Source organism: Alosa sapidissima, chromosome 9 (genome assembly GCF_018492685.1).
Source record: "Alosa sapidissima isolate fAloSap1 chromosome 9, fAloSap1.pri, whole genome shotgun sequence".
Classification (NCBI taxonomy): Eukaryota; Metazoa; Chordata; class Actinopteri; order Clupeiformes; family Clupeidae; genus Alosa; species Alosa sapidissima.
The window spans coordinates 28,055,060-28,074,896 of record NC_055965.1 but is presented as its reverse complement, the minus strand read 5'-3'; the positions used below and the strand labels follow the sequence as shown (position 1 = coordinate 28,074,896).

The 19,837-nt window shown below is 40.5% G+C and overlaps 1 protein-coding gene across 19 annotated transcripts in view; it reads left to right on the top strand.

Moving 5' to 3' along the window:
* LOC121719394 (NACHT, LRR and PYD domains-containing protein 3-like) overlaps positions 1-19,837 on the top strand; it is a 50,802-nt gene that overhangs the window by 17,210 nt on the left and 13,755 nt on the right. For 13 of the 19 annotated variants that reach the window (XM_042104946.1, XM_042104964.1, XM_042104949.1 and 10 more), the window contains 5 exons: positions 1,349-3,257; positions 7,575-7,745; positions 8,437-8,607; positions 15,784-15,954; positions 16,193-16,363. In XM_042104946.1, the coding sequence (XP_041960880.1) occupies positions 1,349-3,257; positions 7,575-7,745; positions 8,437-8,607; positions 15,784-15,954; positions 16,193-16,363 (2,593 nt within the window). The remainder of the gene's footprint in view (positions 1-1,348; positions 3,258-7,574; positions 7,746-8,436; positions 8,608-15,783; positions 15,955-16,192; positions 16,364-19,837) is intronic. The other 6 variants (XM_042104954.1, XM_042104952.1, XM_042104953.1 and 3 more) reach the window with 6 other exon arrangements.

Genomic DNA, 19,837 nt, shown 5'->3' with positions numbered 1-19,837 from the left:
CGCCCATTGACTTGCGTGATGTCAGCATGCTTTTCCCCACATGGGGGGCGGTAACCTTTCCGAACCTGTTAACCGACTGTATCTGTACCTGTAGAGTTAGGGCCTGTCCATAGTCCTTAAAACCAGCTTTTTCCAACCCCGGCTGTGCCGGCGACCCGGGTTCGATTCCCGCCCCGTGGTCCTTTCCGGATCCCACCCCAACTCTCTCTCCCACTCGCTTCCTGTCATTCTCCACTGTCCTGTCTCATTAAAGGCATAAAAAGGCCAAACAAAAAAAAATCCACAAGCTTACTTGAAATTCAAGAGGTAAGAGAAATGTCCTAGGATACGCCAGGCATTCAGAAAGTACAAGTACAAGCACACCAAGAGACTCATTAATGTAAAATGTTGGCATTAAACAATCTTTTTTTTGCTATATTCAAGCTTGTGAAAAGCATGGAGAAGGGACACACACCCAAGTGGAGGTGTTTATCAAATTAAGAATAGGGTAGCTGCACACTCTTTTTCTGTTTTAGTTACTGATGTGACTTTTTATTAACTCATTGAGTGCCACCCATGCGTTCCTCCTACCTTTCCGTGAGCTGAATTTGGTTAGAGAAAATCAGTATTCTCTTCACAGGCTCCTGCTTGACTTCTATCCTGAGTTGAAGGAGCTAAAGGATGGTGAGGAATACAACAGCTGTCAGGTTGATCGAAAACTCATGAAAACGCACAATCTGGACATTTTATCTGGACATTTAATCTTAAAACTCTGCTTTTGATGGTTGCCGCTTTGGGTTGAATCAGTGACACATGCACGTCAGGTCAAAACCAGGCCTTTTTCGTGGGTTTATCACTAGGTGGTAGTCTCGCCAGGTTTCGCTAGGTCACTTCCCGGAAACACTTCATATTTCATCAAAGACGCTACATCTCCATTTCTAGAAATAAAACAGGGATTTTGATGAAAACTAGCTTGGGATTTCTTAGGAACAGAGGCATGTAGAAATGAACGGTTTGTACCCACTGAGAGCTTAAAGTCTCACCTTTCAAACAAGCCATAGTATGTGTCCATAGCTATAACATAGAATACGCTGTGGCTCTACAAAAATTATGAACAATGATCAAGATTGCTGGCACTCTGGGCCAAAGCTTCCGAAAACAGCGCGGCATTCAATGAGTTAAAGGCGTAACATCAGTCAGAGCTCACAGCCTTTATCAAGCTTCCAACATGAGTTGCAAGAGTAAGGGATGGAGTAGGTAATGGGCCCAAATTGACAAGTAGGATTTATTTTGCGGAGAGAATGTGCAGGACTGATCGGCGGTCATATTTTACACATCTAGTTAACATAACCTTCTCTATGCCAAACAGGAACTGAGGACCTGAGGGGAGTTATAGAGAATCACAAAGCCAGTCTGAGGAGGAAGTTTGAGAACATATCTGAAGGCATCATCAAACCAGGAGCTGAGACTCTCCTCAATAACATCTACACAGAGCTCTATATCACAGAGGGAGAGAGTAAAGGGGTGAATATGGAACATGAGGTCTGGCAGGTAGAGTCAGCGTCCAGATCTCAAAGCACAGAAGACACGCCAATCAAGTGCAATGACATCTTCAAGCCCTTGCCTGGACAGGAGAAGCACATCAGAACTGTGATGACCAAAGGTGTTGCTGGCATTGGAAAAACAGTCTCAGTGCAGAAATTCATTCTTGACTGGACAGATGGGGTAGCCAATCAGGATGTAGACTTTATGTTCCTCCTACCTTTCCGTGAGCTGAATTTGGTTAGAGAAAATCAGTATTCTCTTCACAGGCTCCTGCTTGACTTCTATCCTGAACTGAAGGAGCTAAAGGATGGTGACGAATACAACAACTGTCAGGTTGTGTTCATCTTTGATGGATTGGATGAGAGTCGGTTAAAGCTGGATTTCCAGCAGACCATGCTCTTGTCTGATTTAAAACAAACATCGTCAGTGGATGTTCTGATGACAAGCCTCATTCAGGGAACTCTGTTTCCCTCTGCACTCATCTGGATAACCTCACGACCAGCAGCAGCCGGTCAAATTCCTGCTCAGTATGTCGACCTAGTAACAGAAGTACGAGGATTCAATGACCCACAGAAGGAAGAGTACTTCAAGAAGAAAATCAGTGATGAGAGTCAGGCCAACAAAATCATCTCACACATTAAGGCATCCAGGAGTCTCCACATCATGTGCCACATTCCAGTCTTCTGTTGGATTGCAGCCACTGTACTTGAGCATTTGCTGAAATGGAAGAACACCCAAGAAATCCCCAAAACTCTGACTGATATGTTCATACACTTTTTGATTATCCAGACCACCAGGAAGGATCAGAAGTATCGAAGTGGACATGAAGTGGATAAAAAGAAACTTCTGGAATCCCAGAAAGACATTTTGCTGAAGCTGGCAGAACTGGCTTTCAAGAATCTTGAAAATGGACATCTAATGTTTTATGATGAAGACCTGAGAGATTGTGGCATTGATGTCAGTGAAGCCTCAGAGTCTGGCATGTGTACTGAAATCTTCAAGGAAGAATCTGTGTTTAATCAGAAAAAGGTCTACTGCTTTGTGCATCTGAGCATCCAGGAGTTTCTGGCAGCTCTGTTTGTGTTTCACTCTTACATGACTGAGAACCTTCATGCACTGAAATTTCTCCTCAGTGAAGAACACAGAGGTGATTACAGCCCCTTAACTGGATCATTCTTCCGGTCAGTGATGGGCTTACATTTACAATATTATCCCAGCCCCTCGATTATATCATACCTTTGGTCAGTGCTGGGCTTACAATCGGAAGATCGTCTTCATGTGTTACTTAAGGGTGCAGTGGATGAAACATTGAAGAGCAAGAAAGGACATCTGGATCTTTTCCTTCGCTTCCTTGTGGGCATCTCTCTGGAGAGCAGTCAGATGCTTCTGCAAGGTCTACTGAACCAAGTATACAACACCTCAAAGAGCATCAAGGAGACGTGCCAGTACATTAAGCAGCTCAACAGAGAAGATCTTTCTCCTGAAAGATGCATCAATCTTTTCCACTGTCTGTTTGAAATGAATGATCAATCCATGCACAAAGAAATTCAGAAATACTTGTCATCACCAAATAACACTGAACAGAAGTTGTCTCCTGCTCACTGTTCAGCACTGGCCCAAATGTTGTTGATGTCTGAGGAGGTACTGGATGAGTTTGACCTGAAGAAATACAACACATCAGATGAGGGACGCAGGAGACTGATCCCAGCTGTGAGGTGCTGCAGAAAGGCACGGTGAGTTTCTGATAGAGATGGATAAACATGAATAATCTTATGAATAAACTTTTAAACTTTTAAATTATTATTGATATTGAAACTTGTATTTATGAGATAATGTTATGATGTAGTGATAATGATGATGCTGTGCGTGATTATACTTTAAATGCCTCTGCTGATGTATTGATGACAATGCTGCTGTCACAAAAACAGAATTTTGACCCACTGGGAGGAAAACATGGCAGTAGCCTGATATCAGTGGATCCTCCCACCACTTAAACCACTACTAGGAATGTAATGATGCACCGTGAATCGGCTTAAAATTGTTACACACATGTGAAAATTACAAAAAATTAATTGTGATGCAATTACGTTGTCAATAAATAAATAAATAAATAATAACTTCATAGCTCTTTCATTGTAGAGCTACACAGCCTCTCATTCAGCACATCCAAACATTCACAATCACGCAAGCAAGGACTTGTTGTTGCTAAATCCGGTTAGTGACTGTTTGTCATAAAAGACGTGAGTGACCCTCCCTCGCTAGCAGAAAAAAAATCTATGACCCTCCAAAGTGATTGAGAAAAAACGCATGACCCTCCCCTACAATTTATTGATGTCTTCTGTGCTGGTTCACATTTTGCAAAGATGTACAGATAGCCACTGTTTTTTTAACAACCATGTCATACTTGACTTAACCTCTGCTTTCTTATCTTACACATTACACTTCACCAAGATGGTGCATTTTTGTAAACATGGAAACAAAATGCACACTTCCTGCATTACTGCATTACTTCAAATACTAAGTTACTCCTTCAGTAAACCAGTATTCACATGAAATAAAAAAATAAAACATTGAGACCATTCAACAAAGCACACTTGGTAATAACAAATTCAACAAATGAACTGGTTGCTATGGACTTGTCACTAGGCTTCCTCAGTCATTGTAAGGTGCCGAAGCTGAATATTATCCAAAACTCCATTTCTCAGATGAGCGTCAATTTAGGAGCATCTCCTTCCTTGAAATGCCTCATTTTCATTCATTTTCACAATTTGTCATTTTTGTCATTTGCACAATTTCACAAATAATCACCGGAACCGAAACACACCTGTCAACTTTTTACGGGTTTATCACATATTTTAACTTTTTTCCAGCTGTCTTCCCGTTTTAATATTTTCCCGTAAAATATTCCGTATTTTAATGGCCTACTCTCATAACATTAGCCCTGCCATCGGACCTGTCTCTGTACTGTTGTCCTGTTGCTACCACCTTGCCTTGCCCTTCCAGCAAAACATATATCTTCAAAGCATTTTGCTTGCTTAAAGGCGAACTAGTGTTAGGCTACTATCTAAAGGATAATTCCAGTATTTAGCACTTTGAGTCCCTTTTCTGGTTTGTTTTGGATGAACTAGAGTGGTGGACACAGAAATTTTGACGATGGGTCCTGTCTCAGACTTTTGACTCATTTAGAATCACCTTTGACTGCTTCAGAGTTGCTGCCTACAGGCATGCACAAACATGTCCTTATAACAACCCTTAACATTCGTTTTCAAACTGTGCAACTCACCGAGTGGTTAGTGGTGTTCGTTGATAATTAAAAACCAATATATCGGCACAATGTATGATTTCAATCTGTGTTATTTGCTATTGTGGAACTATTTTTTCAGATACCTCACAACTGCGTATAAACTTCCGCTCGATATTTGAGTCTGAAGCGTTAGCTTTAACCACTTTACCACAGGACCCATCGTCAAAATTTTCTGCGTCCACCACTAGTTCATCCAAAACAAACCAGAAAAGGGATTAAAAGTGGTAAATACTGGAATTCTCCTTTAAGTTAACAGCATGGTTGCCGTGACAGCACGATTCATTGGCGCTTGCGTAGTGTATGGATGTAGGCCTATCTGCATCTTGGGCTAGATTTTTATAGATCGTTATGAGGAGCAATATGAGAGAGAAATTTGATGATCATTGATCGTTGTTTTGGGACGTTAAGCCTTTTCCATAGGCGTCAGTGAAGGAGATTGAAGAAACATGCTGTCACGTCAGGTAGGCCTAGCCTAAAGTTCATAGGCCTAATATGACTTCATGCTAATTTTTTTGAAGATATATCTTTTTGAAGATATAGAGTTGTTCTGTCACGTGGAATAGCCGATTAATAATTTATAAGAAAGGAAAAAAACAAATAATCATATAGGCTACAGCTGTTGCCTACTTTGCCCCTTCCTGTTTGGTGTTGGAGAGAGGTCACTATTGGTTTTTATATTGTTCACATCACTATTTGCATGAGCCACGACTAAAAAGACTTGCGATAATATCAAACATGTTTGATATTGTCGTAACGGCAAAACTAGAAAAAGACTGACTCCGACTGACTTAAAACCGCTAAGATTGGCACCTTACACTAAACCAGTGGTTCTCAAACTTTTTCTTTCATTCCCCACTTTGATCAAGGGGGCATTTTCGAGCCCCACCTGTCCATCATCGCTCTAAGAAAGTGCATCAAGCTTAAAATGGTCAAATGTATTGAAATAACGAGTTCTAAATATGTCCTCTTCAGCAGAGTTAAAATCAGCTGGTGCTGCAGATATAATATAAATAAATACATAATGTGCCACTGTAAATTAAACACACATATTTCTGCAACATATTAGCAAGAACAGGCCAATATTCTACAGCATTGTACAATATATTCAATGAAATAGCCTACAACATGCTGCATTAAATGGATCCATAATCCAGTCATACTGAGCACTGCTGGTTAGGAAAGATTTTTGAAATAAACTTTGCAGGGATGTGGCATTAATACTGTCGGGATCGAGGCGCTTGTCCCATACCTCGAGTGTTTTGGTGAATGCAGTAATCTTATCTGCTAGGTGAGGTAGGTGCTTGTCTTTGCCTTGTAACTGGAGATTTAACTCATTGAGCTTTCCAAATATATCGCTAAGATAGGCCAGCTTCATCAAGAAATGTTCATTAGTGAACGTGCTTGCAGATTCGTATGCGCTCTTCCTCCAAGAAGAGGCGACACGGAGCTCAAACACGCACGACAGCACTTTACCTCGGTAAAGCCACCTTGCCTCGCTGTGAAACAGTAGGCTACAGCTGTGTGGTCAGCTCCCATCTCCTCGCAAAGTGCGGGGAACAGACGCGCTTTTAAGGGCCGGGTCTTGATGAAATTCACCACTCTCACAACCTTGTTCAAAATATCATTCAGGTCGGGACTAAGCTGCCTTGACACGAGCGCTTCCCTATGAATAACACAGCGCGTCCATTGTGCACCGGGTGCTACCTAGGCCTATGCTACAGATAAAAAAATAAAAATAAAAAACTCCTGTTTTCACGTCAGTTCGCGCCCCACCTGGCATGTCTCCGCGACCCACAGTTTGAGAAACGCTGCACTAAACGATCTAGTTGACGGGAGCGCGCCGCGTACAATGTAAAATCGTACAATGTAAGGCCGCCATTATTTAACTCAATAAATCATGAGTTGAGCATATCATTACATCCCTACCCACTTTTGCTTAAACTTAAATATAGTACATGTGAGTCACAAAATCTGACTTTACTTCATCACAGAGAAATGCAAAAACACTACATAAAGGGCCTGGGAGGGGAGAAAACACATTTCCTAAATTACTATGCTGTGATAACCCTGATTGGATGCTACCTTATCCTGATGCATTTAACTGTCAAATGCATGCATTTCTAATATTACAGAATATTACTAATCCTTACAGAAATTTCAGGTTTCATGGCAAACAGTTGCTGCAAATTTGTGGCAAGGTCATATTTTCACATTCAAATTAGGTTTCTGGCAAACAGTTGTGGTTACCTTTTAGTAATGTTGCAGCAAATTTGCAGCAATGTCATATGCATATTAGGTTTGTCACCAGAAGTTCACTGGAAGTTTGTCATTATTGGATAAGTGTGGTAGCAAATCACTGGCAAACACATTTGCCACTAGTGGCAAACTTCTCATTGTTGCCAGAACTTTGCTGGAAGTTTGCCTCTAGAGGCCAACATTGGCAAACATCTGGCAATATTTTCTAATGAACTCATTTGTTTCCCACAAATCACCCACAAAATTGCTGCAAATCTAACGCAAACATTTAATTTTTGTAAAGGATGTCTTATGTATGTAGTATGTGTATTTAAAATGCTAAAACAATATCTAATAGTTTTTGTGTTTGCCACGTTTTGTGACTTACGGCAAAAGTCTGTTATGACCCAATTCTGGCCAATGTAATCTAACATTAGCCTTTTCTTGTTGTCAGGTTTAGCAGGTTTATCTTTAATGGGTAATATTTTGTATTTATCACACTGTCTTACAGACTTTCTGGCTGCAAACTTACAGATAAGTCCTGTAAGATTTTAGCCAGTGTTCTACAGTCACGAAACTCCCTGATAGAGCTGGACCTGAGTGACAATGACCTGGGAGATTATAAAGTTCAGCTTCTTTCTAAAGGACTATCTAGTCCCCACTGCAAACTGCAGATATTAAGGTTGGTATTTGACATTTCTTTATTGCTGTGCATTTCCTGACAATTTAAGAGAGCCATACCAGCATAACAATCAAACAGTTTGCTTACATCACTGTGGTGTCCTATTTCTAAGTAGCATGGCTGACACCAAGACACCTTTATTATTTATTATTAAGAATTGGTCTGGATAATTAGTTCACTTTCAATTTCCAAAGGGCGCAACCTGTGGTAAAAAATGCAAAAATCTCATGCAAAATCAGTTTGTGATTACAGCTTACAGCTTTCTCATCAGCATTTGTTTGCACAACTTGAAGTTACAGACTAATCAGGAATAGGAATTTCAAGTGCAATCGGTTTGCATGCTTTTTTAAAGTAAGGTTAACTAACAGGTTAAGTAAGATTAACAAACTGATTTTACAGTGTAGCACAAAGTTCAGCAATTCAAGTGTAGTTTACTTGATTGTTTACTTTTCTACCTCAAAATTAAGTAACACTCATTTTAAGTAAGGAAAGCTATTACTTTTAGAAATGTATTTTGTACATGCTGCTGCTGAATATTAAATTAGATTGAGAGAACTGTGAGGAGTGTGGCGGTATAGAGTAGAAGCTCTTTTTGAAATCATTCCAGCACATTACAGTATTCATTCACTATATTTATTTATAGGAAGACTGAATAATAATTTGTATAATAAATTGTGACACTGTCTTACAGACTTGCTGGCTGTAAACTCACAGATAAGTCTTATGAGCGTGTGGCCTCAGTTCTACAGTCACCAAACTCCCTGATTGAGCTGGACCTGAGTTACCAAGACATGAGAGATGCTGGAGTTCAGCTTCTTTCTGAAGGACTTTCTAGTCCCAACTGCAAACTGCAGACATTAAGGTTAGTGATTGACATTCCTTTATGACCATGTATTTCCTGATATAAGAGAGCCATGTCAGCATAATCTGCCTATGTCACTGTGCTGTGGTGTCCTACTTGTGAGTAGCCTGGCTGACTCCAATGGTGAAACTAAACTTATGTTGGTACATTAAACTTGTAGCAAATCTTTTATAAGTACAGCAAACAGCTTTCTCATAAAAACAGTTTTAAATTCAATTGTTTATTTAATACTGACGCCATCAGCATAGCCATTGATTGTCTACATCAGTGGTTCTTAAACTTGGGGTCGGCAAAAAGATGTGAGAAATGTTTAAAAACATGTTTAAAAACTTGGATACTCAGTAGCACTAGAAGTAGACTTACAATTCACAGTGTTATCCATAATGTTCCTTTGAAAGTGGATGCTCTGTTTATGCAAACTCAAATCTCCACTTGAAGATGCTGTACATAAGCATACCAGAAAAGAGACAGAAAACTGCACTCTAAAAGTCTGCCATTCATTTACGCCCAGAATTCAACATTATTAACCTGTTATTTTGAAATACTCCACTTTGCTGTCAAATAAAGCGAAAATATTTTATTTACACTCAGTCATTGAGTGTGGTTCCATGCAGCCAATAAACAGTTTCAAATCAGTTTTTTTGGGAATAAACAGAATATGCGTGTGTCATGTAAACACCTTATTCTGATTGAAATAAACCGAAAAAGGCCATATTTGGTTTACTAATAAACTGTTTGCACACCCTAGCATATGCCTGTTTTAAACAGAATATTGGGTCATGAAAACACCTTAAAAGGAATATGCTCCCAGAAGGAAGAGTGTTGAAAGCCTGTGTATGCTCAATTCACAGGGAATTAGGATAAAATTAACCAATTGTCTCTCACGCACTTTCCTAATCAACATCGCGCACACTTTTGGAAAGACAAAGAGACAAACTTATGTCTTGCAATCATGCAAATGTCATGGAGTTCATTGACGGGAGAAAATGTCGTAAAAGGGACATTTTTAAAAAGATTTGTAAAAACCGTAATGAGGCTGGCTATCGACATACGCCTGAACAAGTGAAATATAGGTGCAAGATGCTTAAGACACTTTATTATTCAGCCAAAAGAGGGAATTCCACCAGTGGAGATTCATGTCATGATGTTGGGAGTCTATTTGTGGGCTGCGTCGCTGACTTATTCTGAATAATGTCGATTGCTATGTAAACAGAAATATGCTCAAAACGTGACATTCTACTTGGATGTAAACAGGTTAAACGGAATATTGACATAAACGCAATTTGGGTAATAAACTGATTCAAAACCGTTTATTTGCTACATGGAACCACGCTCATTGTTATGCAAACACATTTTAATGTTTTCTTAAAACGCTTCTGTTTCCTGTTAACCTACATACAAATAATATTATCATACAGTATTTTTTGCATTCTGGGAAGGGATAAACCAACCATAGGGAAGCAGTATGTGTTATACTGGCTGCTTCTTCTTTTCTACACTACATCTGGAGTAAATCTATATTGTCATTTAGTTGGCTCAGTATTGCTCAAATGCTTAGTAGTTTTTTGTTACCAAGCAGTGATGATATTAGTGGATTGGTGTTTGCATCAGTTCCAACTGAACTATTATGAGGCACTTCTATACCTGTCAAGTATATAAAAGGCATTTTTACACTGCCCGATTTGCCATGATACAGTATATGAGCCCGACCTTTATAGCAGAACGGCTTTCCTTTCTACATAGACGGAGGCTGAAAGGGGGGTTCGACGTAACCCCCCAATTTACCCCCAAGGAGGGTAGTCACAGAGCCGGAACATGTGGTTCCATCTCTGAATGTAAGTGGTTCACACTCTGAAAAAGTGACTAGACAAAGTCTTGCAAAAAGGAGAAACTACTTTTAAAGGTGCTCTAAGCGATGCTGGGTAATGTCACTTCTGTTGACATTCAAACAAAACAGAGAGCTACCGCTACTTCCGCCCCCTCCCTCCTGTGCAATTGAAATCCTAAACAAGTTTTTGTAGCCTGGGCTGTCCACAGATATCACATTTTTTTACAGTGTATCCAGGACACAGGCAGCTAGCAGATGGTGAGGTGATGTTTGCTGTAAGTGATAAAAGCTGTTTTAGCCTAAAAAACATGTGGTATCGCTTAGAGCACCTTTAATAGAGAGCAAGAGCAGACGTTTCCGCCATTCGGCTATTCTCAATGCTCGAGAAAAGAAACAAACAGCTAAACTTGATGACAATGAACGCTTTATAGTTTACAGCAAATCTTCCACAGTTATTCATAGTCCACCTCATTAACCCTTTAGCCGCCAGGGTTTAAAAAATATAAATTGGATTTTTACATCAAAATTTCAAAAGGCCATGGCTTGCAAGTGGTAAGAGATAAAGTCCTACTGTAAATGTGAAAATCATTGAGTATGACCAGAAGTTTATGAAGGGGGTAAATTTACTCATCTAATTTGCATATTATGACGTCACTGGATGGCAACCACCGTGAATTATGAACATTTCAGTAAATACTAGATGTTGAACATATTTGAGCAGTTTTACTTTCTTTTTTTGTGATTTCACCGACATAACAAATGAACAGGAACACAGTCACATGCAGTAGTGGAATGTAACGAAGTACAAATACTTCGTTACTGTACTTAAGTAAATTTTCCACGTATTTGTACTTTACTTAAGTAAAATTTATAGTGCACACTTTTGACTTTTACTTCGTTACATTTTACAGCAATTATCTGTACTTTTACTCCGCTACATTTCTACAACACCATCGTTCCTTTTTACGATACATTTTATGATCAGTTTTTTTTTTCTCTCTGACAAACGCGTTTGTTTTACCGGGGGGTTGCTACCAAAGATTCTGGAGCGCTACGTGCATTCTTAGAAACATAAGCTTCTAGTCTAGACCAGGCAAAGCGTGAGCTTGTAGCCATCTGCATTCGGTAGGCTATATTCACCAGACCCATGGCTACACTGTACATGCAACTGTGTTCTGTGCCTTTCTCTGTCTGTTATCTGCAGCGTTAGGGCCTCCTCTCCGATGAGATTGCTATCCGCGGATCAGCGAAGTTACAGGCTGTGCCCATGCTTCTGTCACACGTCTGATCATTTGCGGCACAAATGAATGGTAGACTATTAATGAACCGGTGGCCGGAAAAGACGTAACATTTTCCAGATTAGGAAATATTCCTTAATTGTGTGTGATTAAATAAAGATGCATAGCCAACAATTGTGGCGTAACGTCAGCGCTCATTCAATGTCTATGCGTCTGCGCAAGTGAAACTGAACTTAATCATAAAGACACCTTTCTCAGCAACTTTTCTGTTCAATCAGTATAATTGGCATTACGATCCACCCGACGTTTCCCTTGTCTAACCCGTTAAACTTCAGGCTCTCGTGTTTTGCTGAATGATATTACTCAGCAGATCACCCTAGTAGATAACCAGAATTACAGTCTCTAGAATTGTAGGTCAGAATGTAATGGGCCACAGATGGTAAGCACAACTGCATTAACTTAAAACTATCTAGTCGAGTATAACCTAAAACTAGCTTAGAAACTAACTAGATTAAAATGCCACAGCCCATACTGATTTTTCCTTTTAGAATATAGATATTAAGAGAATAAATCATTATGCAAATACTTTTACTTTTAATACTTAAAGTACATTTAAAAGCAGGTACTTTTTACTTTTACTTAAGTAGGGTTGTCATTGTGGTACTTTTACTTTTACTAAAGTAAATATTGCTCTGTGTATTTGTACTTTTACTTAAGTACTGAGTTTCAGTACTTCCTCCACCACTGGTCACATGTAAACCAACAATAGTAAACTATTACTATAATCACAAACCCTATGCTGCTATACAATAAAGTAGCCTGGTCAAATCAGTTCCATATCACGGGTGACTTTGAAGTTCTTCAGAGCACTATTTTTACAACCCCTGCTGTCTATACCACGTCCATTACGGACACTATCACCACTATTGTCACTGGCACCTCCAGCTATGTTGGGCAGAGGGTCGAAATAAGCATGGTATGCTTAGTGAACACTGTCGAAAAAGACGCACCTCCATTCACAGACGCTCCGTGACTATCAGTCAATAGACGATCGATCATATTCTCCAAAAGGCAGATATTCTCCTTCAGAATCAGAATAGGTGAATAACAGACCCAAGACTTCATCACACGTGAATTTTTTTTCAACATTTGGTGTATTTCTGCTTCAATTTGTGAAAAACTATGGCCCGCATCGCTTCCGCGTTATGGAGGAAATGCACGTCTTCTTCGTGTGTTTCTCGCGTGTTTTCGCGAGCTTCCTGAAAACTTTGAAAAAAAAGGTTGAGCTTGAATTAAAGCTCTGGGTGTCTGCCAACTAGTGGTCAAGAGTACAAATGAGATTTTACACTGTACTCGCGTCTATCGTCTGTTTTATTCAGTAATGACGCTTGTCGCAATATTGCGACATGGGCGGTTAGAGGGTTAACTAGTGAGCATTTTGGCTGTCACAAGTTAACTAGTTCACACAGAAATGGCTCACTAGTTAACTAGTGGACAGAAATGGCTTGCATGTACATGACAATTATGCCTGATATCAAGATATCTGAATAAATGCTCAATCGGCTTGCCATACTTCAGTGGCTCCCCCAGTTCAGCAGCACAGGCCCTGAGTAGCCTTTGAGTAGCTGCCTTCCTAGGGCTAAGTTTCTTCAGTTGATCTCTTACCTGATCTGCCGTGATGATGTGTGTGTGGGGGGGATGCATTTGGAGCCTGTGTGTCTGATGGCTGTTGACTGAAGACGTTGTCACCTCATTGTTTGTGGTCACCCTGTGGGGGAGGGGTGCAATATCCAGTGATGGTGGGGGTGCAATATCCTGTGATGGTGGGGGTGAGTGTTGCACTGGTAGTGAGGGAGTGTGGGGGTGGGGGCTGGGGGATGACCACCTCCTTGATGTCCCTGTCAAGGCTGCCATGGCCGTGGACACCTCAACAGGCACAGGCAAGGAGGCATCAGGCGGGGGCAGGGCATGATGTGATGGGGGCTTAAGCCTCCCACATACTCGCCACTCCTGACCGGTAGCGTGACAATGTGACGTCACGGGAGCGCCATAACCATTTATACTCGCGTGTGGTGGTCGCGACACTAGTTGCAATATTCTCCTGAATTGGCATTGGCCTCAATGGCAGTAAAAACTATCCTCTGTGATGATACTTCAGACTTCGGTTGCTGCTATTCACAACTACCATCATTATCATTTAGTTTCCAAGGTGTGTGCAGCTAGATAGATAGATAGATAGATAGATAGATAGATACTTTATTCATCCCGAGGGAAATTTTAGCTAGCTGGCTGGTGCTGAGAGATGAGTTTGTGTAATTTCCTGAAGTGGAAAGATATTTTTTTCTGGTCTTAGATATCTCTTGGTTGAAAATAAATATCTTTGTTACCTTTTACTGGATTATTGGCATGTCCCTGGGTCCTAGGTCTGTCATCTTATTCCCTCTCTCTGGTAGCTTCATTAACTTATCCAGCAAACTATTAAAAAATCACGAACTCTCGCTGGTAACCTAGCCAGATTAATTTCCCTCTCTTCTCAAACTGACTATTCAAACATGTTTATTTAAGATGTGGGCTAGGCTATATGAAATGCCTGAATGTGGTTGATGTCTGTAGAGGCACGCATGCGCCCTGATCTTGGCTTCAAGCTCATCCTGCTTGTTGCGCGCATCTGAAAAAAAATCTCCTGTGCACGACCTGCCTGCGCGAGGCTGAAATTTCTTGTGCGTCAGAGGAAATGACGCAATTTTGACGTCACATTGTCGTGCTACTGGTCGGGTGCAGCAGGTACGTAGAACGCTTTAGGTCGTTGGATGTCACCGGGATGCAGAGCTGGAGAGACTGGGAGGTGGGGGTAGGGCAGTGTCTGAGTGAGCAGGGGGTGGTGGACAGACCACTGCCATTGGAGCTGGAGCAGGGCAGTCAAACCTGTTGTTGAAGTGGTTCAGCTGGTTTGCCCTGTCCAGGTCCCCCTCCACAGAGCTGCTGCTCTTCTTAAGGCTGGTGATAGTCTTCACACTGTCCCACACGTCCTTCATGTTGTTTTCCTGCAACTTCTGTTCCACCTTCCTTCTATAGTCCTCCTTAGCCTCCTTCAGCTTGACTTTGAGTTCCCCCTGCACACGCCTCAGCTCTGCCATGTCCCCCTCTCTGAACGCCATCTTTTTCCTATTAAGAAGGGTCTTGACATTGCTGGTTATCCAAGGCTTGTTATTAGGAAAACAGCGTACAGTTCTGGTGGGAACAATAATGTCCATACAGAAGTTCAGGTAGTCAGTTGTGCAATGTGTGACCTCCTCTAAGTCCTCTCCATTCTGTAACACACTCCAGTCAGTGCACTCGAAGCAGTTTCTCAGAGCCTCATCCGTTTCAGGTGTCCACTTCCTGAAGGTGCGTGTGGCAACCGGTAGCCTCTGTACTTTGGGCTTGTACATTGGCTGAAGATGAATGAGGTTGTGGTCTGACTTTCCCAGTGGGGGAAGGGGGGTGGTGCTGAATGCATCCCTCATGTTTGCATACATGATGTCTATTGTCCTGTTTTTCCTTGTAGGGCAGTCAACAAACTGGTAGAAATTTGTGAGTGTGGAATACAGTGTTATGTGATTGAAGTCACCAGAGATCACAAAAAAGGCATCAGTGTGTTGAGTTTGAAGCCTTGCAATTGTAGAGTGGATGACGTCACACGCTGTATCCAGGAGAGCTCGCGGTGGAACGTAAACACAGACAACAATGGCGTGCGAGAACTCCCTCGGCATGTAGTACGGATGGAGACTAACCTTTATAGTCTTTATAACTTGCCCAACATTTGATTATAGATATTCAGAAATGTCCTGCCATACTCTATTAAATTGTTCTATTTTATTTCTGTCCTCACACATTGCTTTTTCTATACTTAAATAATATTTCATCAATCCCTTCCATACATGCATGGATGGGGCCTGTGTGTCTTTCCAATGCTTCAAAATGATCTTCGAAATGATTCTTATAATGATATTTGATATTTGAATGATATTTTATCATTCTTTATATTTATGTATAGGGAGAATTGGTAAACATAAGCCCTTCTTTATCATTAATGAGTAATATTTTGTATTTTGTCACACTGTCTCACAGACTTGCTGGCTGCAAAGTCACAAATAAGTCCTGTGAGCTTGTGGCCTCAATTCTGCAGTCACCAAACTCCCTGCTAGAGTTAAACCTGAGGGACAATAACCTGGAAGATTCTGGAATTCAGCTTCTTTCTAAAGGACAGTCTAGTCCCCACTGCAAACTGCAAACATTAAGGTTGGTGTTTGACATTTCTTTATTGCCATGTGACGACTTGTCCCATTAGACTGTTCGGCTGTAGTGTTACAGATAAATCTTGTGATGTTGTGGTCTTGGGAAATGTGATTGAGACCCAGAAATGAATGTACCTTTTCAGGAGAGTCATTCATTCATTTAAATGTTATTTAATTCATTCATTTAAGTGTTATTTAAATGTGATTTGTTACTTTTCTGTCTATTATATTTTCCTTTACAGACTAGCTGGCTGTAACCTCAGAGATGAATCCTGTCAGATTTTAGCCAGTGTTCTACAGTCAGAAAACTTCCTGATATACTTGGACCTGAGTCACAATGAGCTGAGAGATTCTGGAGTTGAGCTTCTATGTCAAGGACTGTCTTCTGCTCACTGTAAACTGCAGAAATTAAGGTTGGTAATTATGGGGCAATTGCTCCTTCAGTTTGCATTGCTCTAGCTGAGCTGTGCTTTAGAACTGCAGTCTATTCCTTAAAATGGAAGTTTTGGAGTTATCGCGCAGCTGAGCACTAAGTCGAAAGCGATTGCTGTGTAACAAGTTACACAGGATCAGCTGATCAGGATCAGGTTCAACTGCCTGGAAACAGAACTACAATGTCCTGGCCATATTGATGCAGAAATGCGATCCTGCCAAATATTTGCCTACACAAACCAAAGCTGTCAACATTGAGCATTGGAAATAAAGGATATTGTTTATCACCCAAAAAAATGGAAAATTCCGACATGAGCACACACAGCAGATTTGTCATTTTTAACACAACACTTTTTAGAGTGTGTGTATCTTGCTCAAAATGCTTAATGTGTGCCTCAAAAGCAAATATTTATGCTAATGAAATGGTCAGTGCAATCAAAATAACAAGCCATGATGCCATTGTTTATGTCAATATAATCAAACCGTTTTCTCTTGTTTGATAGTTACAGTTTACTCTGTAAGTATTTTCTAATGAACAATGTGCAAGGCAACACTATTTTCTATTTCAAAACTAGCAACTGAAAAAAATCTGTAATTCAACAAGAGTTTGTTTTAAGACACCTAATCGTGAAAACAAGCAAATGTGGCTGCCAGTGCATTGAGCACATTTGTTCTGACAAGACTCCTTAAATTAAGACTCTTTCGAGACATAAAGTGCCCTCTAGTGGCTGATACAAAACATTTGTAAACACAGCAACTGAGATCAAGGTAAAACGCTAGAGCAGATTACACCAGAGATGCTGATGAGTAATGGGAAGTAGGAAGACAAGTTTAATACCGTGTTAAACTCTAAAAATTGGCTAAGCTAGCAACATAGCAATTGCCCCTGTCAGAGTACACTACTGATGATGATAGCTAGTTTTAATCAAGGATAATCCCAATATATTATGCTGAGTGGGAAAAACGTTGATACATTTGATGAAATGTATTTTGTTTGTATTTACTTATTGAGTGTTAAATATTATGTATTATACAACAATTGGGTTCTATGGAACCATTTGTTTGTTTCTGATTGGCCGAGAGACATTCCATAAGTTGGAATATTCCTAGACATTTCAACTCAGACTTTGCACAGCTAATAATAGAGTACCGAAGCCGTGACATAGCGTTGTCAAGGCAGCAATTTCACTGGATCTAAACAAATCAATCCAGCCATAGTATTCACTATAGTGGTGGCTTTCTTAATCCATTTAAATAATTTTACAACGTTTCCAAGACAATAGTATATTTTTTTACACAGTAGGAATCACATACTACAACATAGATTCATACCAGCACGATCAAGCATGGGTTTCCTCCATGAAAGAGACGTGCATGTAACTTCACAGCATGCTGTTAAAATCCTTAAATTCACGGACATGTCTTGGCTTTATTTTTTAGGCAAAAAACGTCACTCTCAACAGCCAGTCTTTGATAAGACGTGAAATATTCACTGGAATTTTGTTTCTTTTTATTTAGGGTGACCAGATGAGATTGGCTGAAATTCGGGACACTTTTTTTTTTTTCGCGGGGGGGTGGTAGGCTTACAGCGAATTTTCAAACCTTTACCAAAACACATTTTTATTCAAACATCAAGTCTGCCTCAAAATACAACAGAGAAATCCTGAACTCAAAATGTCATTGTGGGGAAAAAAACAAAAAAACAATGACTGCGTAACAGTGCAAATCAGACCTTTCAGAATAAGGATAGCCTAACGTTAATAACAAGCCTTGCCAAAATTATGGGTCATTAAGTAAGAATACAAAATAATTGTTAGATTAAGTAGATTATGTTAAAACGACATGGACATTAGGCCGAACTGCCGACGTATTTTTTTTGCACACACGCTGGCTCTGCCTGCTGCGCTGCCTGCACATTCAATGTCCTCAGCTTCGCGAAATCAGTGCATATTCGCGCCTAATTATAGAACGTCAAAAAGAAACAAAGTAGCCGGGCTGCATCCAGACACTTAGCTGCCGTCGGGGGCTGCATGCAGTCGACTCAACCTCTCTATGGACAGTTTTTAATGTTTATCAGAAAATAACTACTCAGTATTCTGATTGAGTATAATTTTCGGGACAATTAGGGCAGGATTCGGGATTCGGGACAACTGCTTGGATATCGGGACTGTCCCGAATTTTTCGGGACGTCACCCTATTTTTATCACACCTGCCAGGGAATCCTTGTTATGTGGCTAAGCTGCTGTCTAGCAGGTAAAACACGTTTACATGGCTACAACCTACATTTTAAAAAATGTATTAGCTATAGAAATGATCCCACATGTCTACATTCAATGCTATGAAGCCACTTCGAAAGTTTGTCCCCAAAGCTATTTGTTTTGAGAATAATGGCTGGCTGATGAAGTTATTGGCAGGCTAGTTGGCTGAGCCAAAACCTAAATGGCTGCTGCAGCCACCAAAATTGTCAAAAGGCTAAAGTTGCCACTTCATGTAGGCCTACAGATGTCTATTTTATACTAATGTACTGGAGCTCAACATTTCCAAGCAATGCATGGCTTACACTATATATTTCTAAAATGCAATGCAAAAAAACCCACCAGATTTTACTTTCCCAAATTCTGTATTTATTTTGTTATCTGTAGGCTACTAAACTTTTTCAAATAACCTACAATCTGTTTAGGCTATTGTAATGGCAAGTTGTATACAATAACTTGCCATTATCATTGTATTATTTTGGACAACTGTGCATTTCACTTCAATGAAATTTCAATTTCAATTTCAATTTCACTTCATGACACATGAACCCTAACCATTACCCTAACCCTAATCCTAACCTCTAAACCTAACCCTAAACCTAACCCTAACTTGTTATGACAAAAACCGAATGACACTTAATAACAGAAGCGTTATGTCCTAAACGTTTATGACTTGTTTATGACACGTTCATGAAAGTGTCATGTCACTCTTATGTCGATACTGTCTAGTAAAGTGTGTCCAATAACTTTTGAGTTAATATATGAAATGTCGGATGACGAGGAAGAACAGACAGTTAAGCGAGGAGGAGAGCGCATCTTCATCCAGGTGCTGTAACTGGACTGTATTGAAAAGAGCTGGCACGAAAGCAACATCGTTAAGCAAACGTCATGGGCCGTTAACTGTTTTAACTCCTGGCTATCTGCCACCGTCAAATCCGATCTCGGCACAACTGCAGGATTTTAATGCCTCCATTAGAACAACCAAATGGGAGCTATATAGGATCAGTAGCTATGCCGGACTTCGGGCAGGGCTCAACCATTTCAGCCATTTTAACTCAGCCTACGGCCTCATGGTAGAGGTCTGCCCGCGGGTCCCGACGCAAAAGAGTGCGGCGCGGGACAACTTTTGAAAGCTCTTTGCAGGAGCGGGTGCATAGCTGCCAACTCTCACGCATTGGCCGTGAGACACACGCATTTGAT